Raw genomic sequence first — 10,860 nt, 5'->3', positions numbered from 1 at the left:
GAAGTTTGTTTTTCATTTAAAAAATAAGGCCCCTAGATTATATGATCCTTTCTATCTCTATAATCCTCTGATCTCATTACAGCTCTCAAATGTTTACTCTGGTTTCGTTTCTTTCATTGGCTTCCGAAGAGAACACGGTTTTGTTTCCCAGTGTGCTCACTGCAGAGACGCTGTGTTTCCCCGAGGTCTGGGGGCAAAGGGGGGTGTATCCTGCAGTCAGCCCTGGGGCCTGGGACGGGGGTGGGGGGCTGGGGGGTGACACTAGGTGAGGAAACTCTGTATAGCCTGGGGCCGGGATGGGGTGGGAGGATGAGGCAGAGCGGCTTGGCAGAGGAAGTAAAGCTCTTTCCCTTCTTATAGTCCTCCCTGAAAAGAAGAAAACACTTAGGCAATCCAAGAAACCATCCGCCGGGATCCTGAGAGAGGCCAGACTCATTTGAGCGAGATAGCTAACCCAGGAGGCAGGAGTCTGAGTGTTAATCCCCCTAGGCCTCCAGTGGGGCCCTCCCAGCACTGGAGGGAGACCTGGTGTCCTAGCACGCAGAGGGGCAAGGGACTCCGAGGGGATCTTGCTCTCGGGGTGGGCTGGCATGGTGCCCACGTCCCAGGGCCGGAGGACACAGGACCCAACACACTCCCAGCTTGGCTGAGCAGCACTTTCCAACCAGGCCGAGGGGCGACACCTCCAGGGCTTTGTAGGAAGAATCTCTGGAACCAAGCAGCTTGGCTAGATGCTGTTTTGCAGGAGAAAGGGAGGTGCGTAAGGTCACATTCCTTTGTATTATTTATTAGAGGTACTGGTAGTAGAAAAGAAGCGAAGCACACCCAATCTCTTCCCTTGAGAATGCTGTGTCTTCCCACAGCTGTGAGGCTGTCAGTAGGAGGGCTCCACGCCAGGTTCAAGGGCGGGTGTGCTCTGGGGCACGAGGGGTGGACAGCATGCTGTGGCTGGCCTCACCCCCGCCACCCCGCACACCTCAGCAGATTCTTTCAAGGGGACTTCCTGTCTATGAACCCTCTTTCTCTAACTCGGGCTGGGGGCCTCTCGAGGTGGACCCTCCCCTCCATGAAACTCAGGGCAGGGTGGGACTGTGCCCAGGCTTTGCTGGTGAGACAGTCCTTTGCCTGTTGGGGTGGGTTTTGTAAAGTGCCTCCCTGAATTTTATACCCCCCGTTTCTTCTCTTTCTGAACTCAGTGGGTCCCCGGAGAACAGAGGTCCTCCGGTCGTGATCCCTGTCCTCAGAGTCCTGGGCAAGGCCAGGACCCACAGGCCCTGGCTAAAGGTGATCCACCCTGGGAGGTGAAAGGTCATCTGGGAAGCTGACCGAACCCCAGGGAACGGGATCTGTCCAAAGCAGCCCCGTGGAGCGAGTGAGCCATGACTCTGCTTTTCTATTTCTGGCGGCTGTTATCTGTTCAGGTTTTCTTCTCTAGCTGGGCAGAGTCCCGAGGGACAAGCTCTGGGAGAGGAGCCGCGCTGGGAGGAGAGGGCACCAGAGAACACTTGACCTCGGGTGGAAGCCAGGGTCTTCTCTCTGGATCTTCGGCCATTATGGAGACCCACTCTCGCTTGAGGCTCTGGTGACCCGGCGGCCCTGAGGATGGTTGCCTCTCTCCCCTGGCTACCACCTGCCAGTTCCTGAACACGTCGCACTCCCACCATCCACAGCATCCCCCCACCCCCACCCCAGCCACACTCCTGTCTGGAGACTCTCCCTCAGTCCCTGCATCCTGTCTGAGTCAGTCAAACTCCGCTTGACTCCTTGTTCTCCCCTGCTCGGTGTCCCACCTGCAGCACGTCAGGACCCTCATCCGTGTGGGCTTTGAGGGCAGGGACGGCACCTGATGCCCATGGGGGCCCCTGGAAGGTGTGAGTGACATGGGTGACCTGACTGACCTGAGGCCCTCACAGCCGCAGGCCAAGGCCAGTAGGGGAGCTGCCCTTCTCACAGCTGCACGTGCCCCTCACTGTTAGGTCAGAAACTGGTTCCACATACTTGCCTCTGGCTAGAATACCGTCCTCACTAGCTGAAGAGGAGAAGCTAATAGAAATACCAGGAGAGCTGGCTCAGAGGTCTAAGTAAGACAGGCCAGATCCAGCTCGGGGGCAGAGAAGGTATGGACCAAGGGCCACTGAGCAGACGCCTCTTCTCCTTCCTCCTGCACATGCCAACTGTAGCTACGAGAACTTCGGTGGACTGGGAACTTCTATTTTAAAATAAATGTGCCCGGGGCCAGGAACAAGCCAACCTTCAGCTTCTGTGGCAGGTTTTTTTGTTTTGTTTTGCTTTCTGTTTTTCTTCCTGTATGAATCTCTCCCTCATTTGAGAATGTGGTTTTCTTAAAAATTCTGGGTTCAAGATCAGCTTACATTGTCGGTTTGAGGGAAGCAGGGTGGGAGGAGGGACATGTGCAAATGAGCTGTACACCTCTGCACTCCAAGACAGGGCCCCATGCTGCCTCTGTCCTGTGTCCCGTGTGGCCCTAGGGACAGCGCGTATTTACATAAATTCATCGGCTTAAGATTAGGAGTGGCTTTAATAATGCACCTGGCATGCGAGTGCTAGTTTGAAAAAAACCTCTAAATTATACCGTTTTACCTCCTAATGACTGCAAAGTTGTAGCAAAATCAGCAAACAGACGTAGGCATATCTACCTCCATGCCTGGGGCTCAGAGCGAAACCACCCTCACTCGTCATCCACAGCGGAGAAGAACCAAGCGGGCAGTTCCTCAGAGTTGCTCAGGTACAGGCTGTCAGCCAAGGAGCCCCAGGGAAGGGGTTTTTCTGGGTGCGTCTGCCCGGAAAGGCAGTGACTTTTGGCTACATTTGACTGCATCCCCCCTTTTTGAAAGAAAGTGGGGCCTCGAGTGTGGGGTGTGGGTAGGCTGTGTTGGCACAAAGGGGCTGGGAGGGAGAGGGGCCCCCAGTTCCATGGGCTGTGTTATGAAGGTCACCTCAGCTCCCCCACTCACTGTCTGTTCAGTGCCATGCAAGCCACTGTTTTCTTCTCACCTTTTTCCTATCCATAAAATAGGCTTCCTGAGTTTTTACAGAGGTTTCTCCTAGCTGCATGTGCCCTGAAGTCCTTTCTCCTCAGTTGGAAAGTTTTTTGTTGTTTTTTTTTTTAAGATTTTATTTATTTGACAGAGATCACAAGTAGGCAGAGAGGCAGGCAGAGAGAGAGAGGAAGGAAGCAGGCTCCCCGCTGAGCAGACAGCCCGATGTGGGGCTCGATCCCAGGACGCTGAGATCCTGACCTGAGCCGAAGGCAGAGGCTTCAACCCACTGAGCCACCAAGGCACCCCCTCAGTTGGAAAGTTTATTAACTACAGTTAGAGCAGACTTATGTGCAAGATCAAGAGAATGAAGAGGACCACACGGCCACAGCCGATTTGCTGGGCACAAAGTCTCGCTAGACCATGGTTCTCCCTAGGCTCTAGACCGTCAGGTGCAGGAGTGGCCCGGAGACTTGCCTTCCCTTGCCCGGGGAACACCAAGGTAGGACTGTTGGGGTGTATGTGTCTCAGCTTGATGACAACAATGATGGCACTAGAGCCGCACGAAGGTTTCCACAGAGATTTATTTTAAACCGTGGAGGCAACTTTGCATTGAGAGTCTTCTACATTGGTAATGGCCACAGGCATATTTCAGTAAGAGGGAACACAGTGAGAAAGTGAGCAGAGTTTAAAAACATTCACAACATCAGCAGCATTGGAACGTAGAACTGGATACAGGCATCTTAACATTGTAGCAGTTCTTGCTCAGTCCACCTGCTCAGTCAGGAAGTCAATGTCAATGTCTCCAATGGCAGAGAGCACAGCGAGGCCGGAAGGGTTCTGCTGGAATCGCATTTGAGAAATCTGTTCCAGCTTCGGGCTCATGACATTCTCAACCTGACCCCTTGGGGAATCTCATTTCAAAAAGAAAGAAAAAGATATCCATGAAGTAACATGCCTGCTGTAGCCAGGTTCTACGGGGGCCCCAGACGGACAGCGTGCAGCATGGAAGAGTCCGTTGCCCTGGTTAGGAACAGCAGCAGGTAGGCAGGCACGAACGGAGGGCTAGCACCTTCCCCGTTGTCCAGTTAATAACAGTTTTTGTACTTTTCAGATAAAAGATTTTCTTTTGCGAAAAGACAGTACATGAAAAAAAATCATTTAAAAAGCAAGGCAAATGGTGCCCAACACAAATATGTGAAGAGTACCACGGTTATCAGTGACACAAGTGTCTGGTCTGTACTCCATCTGGGTGACTGCTACTGACCTAAGGCTGCCATCTATTCAAATGGGAGGGAAAAAAACATGCAAGTAAATGAAATAGGTTTTGCAGACCATTGTCCCTTTTTGTATTCGAGTTCACCCTCTTCGGATTCCCAGAGAACCAGGAGAAAAAAATATCAAGGTCAGATTCTCAATCTAACCTTGAAACCAACCTGCGGTTCCCTGCCACTTTCTCTCCCAAGAAAGTCAGCCACTGTTACTAAGTTGCCAAGGTGAACATGTTGAGGTATCTGATTTTTAGTGAGGTGGTACTAAGACCAACTTCCACCTTCACCATCTTTTCCAGTCCTCTAGATGGAAAAATGCAGAAAGCAATTTCCTTGATGAGCACACAAAGACCTCCCGATCCTATTCGCCTGCCTGTCGCGAGTTAAGTCAGCCACTAGTCCAACACTAAACATTCATGGAATGACAGGATCGCAGGACTGGAGGGGTCCCAAGAACCACTGCCCAGTTCAGTCCCTCCTCCAGGCTTTAGCCACCCTCCCGAGTCTCTGACGACAACTACCGACTGTCTGCTCCAACAGGAACAATGCTCCCCGGCATGTGAAACACAAAGGAGGGATCCCACTCCGATCTTGGACAGATCATATTCTTGGAGACTGCTTTTGTGTGTTAGGTCTAAACAGGCTTCTCAGTGGAAAGGATCATGTTTAAAGGCAAAATTACAGACTAAAACCCTTGAGGGTTGGTATGTATATAATTCTTGGTTATGAAATTGAGTTGAAGGTGAAAAATGAACACGGATATTCCTGAATTATCAAGTTATGCACATAGGAGAGTTGGGCAGTGAAAGAAAAAGGCAAATGGAAGGAATGGCAAGAACCAGAAAGTGCCAAGCCTCATGGAGGGATGCTGGGCCGCCCCTGCTGGGCAGAGCCAGGTCTCAGAGGGGGCGCTGCCTGAGCCTCTTCCACGGCCTCTGGCCTGAGAAAAACGTTCCCTTGCATGTGGCGAGAGGCACTACGATGGGGATGTAGCACGTTTCCCACATTGTACTGAGAAGACCCATGAGTCGCAAAAACGACTTCAGGCCCACGGGGAAATGGAGGGCGGCCACTTGCTTAGGCACCAATGGGCTTGGCTCTGTGTATTCCTGTGATGCTGAAGTTGTCTAGAACAGTCTCCTACCACCTGTCAGGGTCTTACCTTTTTCAAAGGGGAGCAGCTGAGCCTGGCCCACCTGTGTCACGAGGAAATTAGCACGTAAACTCTACCAGGCCAAGTCCACACGTGTGGGGGCCTCCAGATCCACCTCACGGCCTCCGGGGTGGGGCCGTGCCTCCAGAAAGTTCAAAACTTAGTTGCCATGGGTCATATTAAGATAACCACCCACCACCCCAGGTCTTTCTAAAGGCAAACCACAACAAAAAACTTTGATACCAGCCTCAGTCAGCTGCAGGAAAACCCGACTCTCAAACTCCGAGGGAATCCCTCATGGTGCTCCGTGTGCTGCCTCCCTCCTAGGTTGTGGGGAACCCCGCACAGCAGCCCCCCGCCACAGTGACAAGAGCTCAGGCCCCAGGACTTCAGCCGAGCACTTGATACCTTCTGGCAACTCCAACTACTTGTGGCCTCCGCATACCAGGCTGATGCCAGACCGTAGGCCTTTGTTTCTGTTTCGGCAGCCTGCAAGTCATTTCCCTACTGGACTCACTCTAACCACACCTTTACCCCTTGGTTCAGAAGTCCTTTCTGCTGGGGGACGGGCACTGTGTGCACAACTCCTGGGGTGGGCCCCACGCACACTTCTATCACTGAATGGACCCCACGGGACTGACGTAACCCATCCACTACTCCGAGTGGCCTCTGCCCAGGACAGGGAATGGGCCCCAGCCCCCCACGGCCTAGTTCAGAGCCTGGCTAGTGGCAGACGGTCCACAAATGGCTGAAGTGGGCTACACTCCAGAAGATCGTCTAAAGGATTCTGTGTTTAAAATGGACTTAATTTCTGTGTTTCCCAATCAACTTCATAGATGTCCACTGTCAGTTAAAATTTACCATCATTTTAAAGGACAGAAAAAGACTGTATTGGCGAAGCGCTTTCTTTTACTTTAAAATACATATCTTAGTGAATGAGATATCACTTATATACAATTAAACTATTAAAAAGCAAAATTAAAGGAATCTCGTTTCATGACTATTTATGTCCAGTAACTTTGGTACAGAGTTTAGAGCAATCCCTTTACTTAAAAGTCAATGTCCAGGCTTTAAAAATTGATTGTTAAGCAAAAATAAATTATGCTTTTTAAAAAATGAATCTCAAACCATGAAAAGGTGATGTTCCCTAAGAAAAGCAAAGGCTGTAAACTCAGAGACTGGCTCAAGGCCGGCCTTCAGACAAACGGGAAGGTGAAATGTCAATGCCCTTAGATTTCCACCTGCATTGTTGGGTGGGGGGGGGGTTCCATGAGGAAGAGTCTAGGAAGGAGTTTACGCTGATCAGGACCTGCAAGAATTGGTCATTGCATAGTACCCACCCCCTCAGAAACAGGGCTGGGGCCAAAAGAAGTGTCAGATTCCCCTGTAAGAGCATCAGGCCTGATTCCTGAGAACCGCCTAGAGGACACTTGTCCTAGTCATGCCATTAGTAGTTACTGTCCAAAACCATGTGTTCCTGGAAAATTCTTTAAATCTTTTAGATTCTCCTGTTGATACCTCAGCTATATGTGACCGCCTGGCATAACCAAATGTTTTCTGCTTGGAACATTCTAGATCTCCGAAGATCCCTTCCAGTTTTGTGATTCTATGATTCCTTGAAAAATTGAAACCATCAAATGAGAAAAACGTCATTGACTGATCTCATATAAAAAGACATGCAATTCCAAGTACTTAATTTAAAACCACCTTAGCTACTGCGGACACAAACCCAGGCTGTGAAAGTTTCCAGTAACATCATTTGTTTGGAGAAACCAAAAGCCTGTGATTGGTTTTATCCTACTGAATGCAGAGCAAGTCTGCGCATGAGATGGGCAACCTGGCCATTTTCCCGACATGGCCATGTTAGGCATTGCTTGCCAGAGCCTCTGAAGTAACATAGCAAAAATATATGTAAAGTGCAACTGCAAGAGGGCAAAAGAAGAACTATGACCGTAAACCCAGCCAGGAGAAAAGCCAAGTGCTGGTGCCAGCTTTCACTCCCAACAAGTGAAGCCTCCACTCCATACGATGCGGGGAAGACATGCGACACCAGCACTTCTCTCTCTGTGAGTTACAAAAAATGGTGGCGACATTCCTCATAAAACTCAAGAATGCACAGTATCATAAACACACACACCACTGCTTTGCTAAGTACTTCTTAACAAAGTCAAGCACCCACACAGAAAAGGAGAAGGAAAAGGGCAGAGCAGGGGATACTATGATGTCTCTGTGGTTTCTCATTGTGACTCTCATCACTAATGAGGTGTCAAGTGGTTTCAGCCTCGGAGCAGCTCTGTGGGGGTGGGCCTGGGGAGGGGGAGAGGGCTGTAGTGAAGGGCGGGGTCCAGCCCAGAGCAGCCATGTGGACATGCGTGACCCAGCAGGGACAATCAGCTGCCCCAGTGGGGTGTGTGAGCTCCTCCAGACCTATGTCAGATCCACATCAGGCTCGCTGGGCACTGCTCCACTGTTTCCCTGACGCGGTCTCCCTCTCCTTATACAGGCCACACTCTGAACTTCGGAAAGGGAAAGCGGAGCAATTCATTTCCATTACTCGTTTCCTGCACATGGTTCTCCATTATGTACAACTTGGCACATGGCTCCAAGTTCCACTAGTAAGCTATGAAATAGGTATTTCAATATTTTAAATTTCATTCCCTTTTTAAAGCTCTCTCACAATCATGCAGACAAGACTCAGCTTAGTTTTAACAGCTTTGACTGATGGCAAGCAGGGGGAGTGTGGAAGGTGACAGCGAAGTGACAAGTGGTAATGGCTTCCATGTGTGAGTAAGTACACGTGCGTTTCCAGCCTTAGACTGTGGTCACCTGAGCTGGTCTGATGGCTCAGGTGACACACAGGCTGCCATGTACCAGGGCTACACGGGGCACACCCACTGTCCTCCCCAGGGTGTAGCAACAGAGCCATCTCTAGGAAGCCCCAGCCCTAGGAGCACACGGGTCAGAGGACAGAAGTATGGTGGGTAGTACTTTTCCTGGTTGGAAAGAAAAGTAATTAATAATCGTGAGGGGGGAAAAACGGGTTTCCAAAAACAAAAGAGAGAGAGAGAGAGAAATTGGAAGCATTTCAATACCACTGCCAAAAACCTAGCAAATCAGAAGTGAACAAGATAATGGGGACAGCTTGGATAGCGAAGGGCAAGTAACTGGCCTGTTTCTCTGCAAGGCTTAATTGAACCTGGTGATCCTCAAGAGACTCAGGGGTCCCCTGACGCCCCTGACAGGAGAGGGTGAATGAGGTGGGATGTGTAAAATGCACACAATGGGGCAGGCTCATGGCACACGCCTGCTGCAAACAGGTGAAAGTAAGATTTCTAAAAAGGACTTCAACATTCTGAGTTGAGTCACCACACACAAAAATATTTCACTTTATCAAGTTCGACTGGATTCCCTTAAAATCAGAATTCTTCGGGTTCATTTTCTAAAGCCCTCCTTTTTCTTTCTTTTTAACATCCCCCTCCCGGAACCCAGTACGAGCTGTAGGACTCGGTACCTTTTATGTCTCAGATCACAGAGTTTTAGTATGGAAGTGTGCAAAGTGTTCTGCTAAAATACACAAAGATAAAAATCTTTAAATATCTAGTTTTTCGAGGGGAAGAAAATACAGATGGTGAGGAGTAGAGCAGGATATACTCTCGCAGGAAGGAGCACATTCAAATTCAGAGGTGATGTCACGTGGACAGACACATGTTAAAGACGCTTTTTTCTGAAGGACATGGGGTTTGCATTTTTTGTTTGTTCGTTTGTTTTGTTTTGTTGGGTTTGTTTTAAACACTGTGAGGAAGAGCTACGCGAATCACATGAAAACATAAAAGGCTCAGAAGGCTCCAACGGAAGGAGAAATGATCCAGGCACTGCAAGTTGGAGCTCTGAGCTACAATCGTCTGCTTCTGTGAGGACAGGGGTCGGGAGCAGCTTTCTCACAGCAAAGACAGAAAACTGAGGCAGAAGCACAAGGTTGTGTCTACTCAGCCTGAACAGGAACGAGTTAGACCTTCCAAACGGACTACTCTTTGGGTGATTCAAGAAGTCAGTCGGAAAACCCACATGAATGGTTTCCTGAATCTCGCAGCCGAAGAGGAGGTCTGTGAAAGCACAAACACTGAGGATCCAGAGTGTAAAGAGAAACACGTACACAGGCGGACATGAAAAGGAGGGGAGGTGACACAGAGAGAGGAAAAGGACGCCGAACACAGAATATGTGCCCAAGTGAAGGAAACATGGAAACGACTTTATAACGACCAAAAATACCCCTAACAGATGCCTCCCTCATCTCTCCAACACACGAAGCAACAATGAAAAGGAAGTGAGAAACACATACCAAGTAAAGACCCCACACAGAGTTTTCAGTATGCTCAGAACAATGCAGCACGGCCAGAGTGTATAAACCATTTGTTAAAAAAATATCTTCTTTTCTATTGTATGAACTGGTTGAAAGAGTCCCCTCGCCAGTGTCCACTCACTAGGTCCCATGCCAACTCAGCCCGGCTCGCGAGTTTCTCTCAGACTCTCACGTGTCTGCTGACAGCTCCAGTAATGATGCGGATTCCAACGACTGATTCTTGAGTAAATACTATCTTTCTGATACCTGGAGTGTCATCAAGACACGACTGGGGTCATATCCCATAACTGTGGAAAGGAACAGAAAACATAGGAGGAACTGAAATTCCCTTGTGTTGAGGATTAACAGCCCTTATGATTGAATACAAGTGAGCTTTTAATTAGCCAAGCAACTAAGTACTACACTAACGTGATTTCTAAATCTATAAAATGGTATCTTGCCATGAAAATGTTTAACGTAGACTTTAAAACCATGGCCGTGGGGAATTTTCATCCGGTGAGTGCAGAATCTGACAGATCAGATTCCCTTTTGGGACAAGAGAATGAGCATCTCTCAGGCCCCCTGTGGGCCCCAGGGACATGCTGTGTCCCTTCCAGACCTTCTCTTGTCCAGTCTTCCAAACAGTCTTCCAAGATGTCCCATTTTCAAAAATCAAGGACCCAAGGCTCCCAGAGTTTATTTTTAAACCTTGCTCAAAGTCAAGGGCCCCAGTGGCTTTGAAAGAGGTTATTTTAACCACCACATCCTGCTGGTGCCTCCAAGAAGGGACCAGAGTGGGCCAAGCCTGTGGCACAGCTGTGGCCCCTCCTGTCCGGGGCCTCTGCTGGGGTACCACATCCATCCAGCACAGTCCTCAGACAGACCCTGGAGGACTGCTTCTGGATTAATTGATCTCATGGGGAAAAGATCTTGTTTATTATTTGCTGGCTTATTCGAGTCCTTCCTTTCACTCAAGGCTCAGCTCAAAGCCCACTTTCTTCCTGAAGCCATCTCTAGCAGCCCCATCTCCCTCTACCGAGCTCTTAAGGTAATTCTTACCTGTATCACTCTTTTGGATGCTGAACATGTGACCTATTA

At 49.5% G+C, this 10,860-nt stretch overlaps 1 protein-coding gene across 1 annotated transcript in view; it reads right to left on the bottom strand.

Moving 5' to 3' along the window:
* Positions 1-8,777: 8,777 nt before the first annotated feature.
* The window catches only part of WDFY2 (WD repeat and FYVE domain containing 2), a 173,526-nt gene continuing 171,443 nt past the window's right edge, over positions 8,778-10,860 (bottom strand). The window contains exon 12 of the mRNA XM_080799754.1: positions 8,778-10,070. Coding sequence (XP_080655880.1) covers positions 10,041-10,070 — 30 coding nt within the window. The 3' untranslated portion in view covers positions 8,778-10,040. The remainder of the gene's footprint in view (positions 10,071-10,860) is intronic.

The sequence above is a fragment of the Martes martes genome (genome assembly GCF_963455335.1).
Source record: "Martes martes genome assembly, chromosome: 3".
Taxonomy (NCBI): domain Eukaryota; kingdom Metazoa; phylum Chordata; class Mammalia; order Carnivora; family Mustelidae; genus Martes; species Martes martes.
Note: the sequence above shows the minus strand (reverse complement) of the source record. Positions and strands in the feature narration are given on the sequence as shown.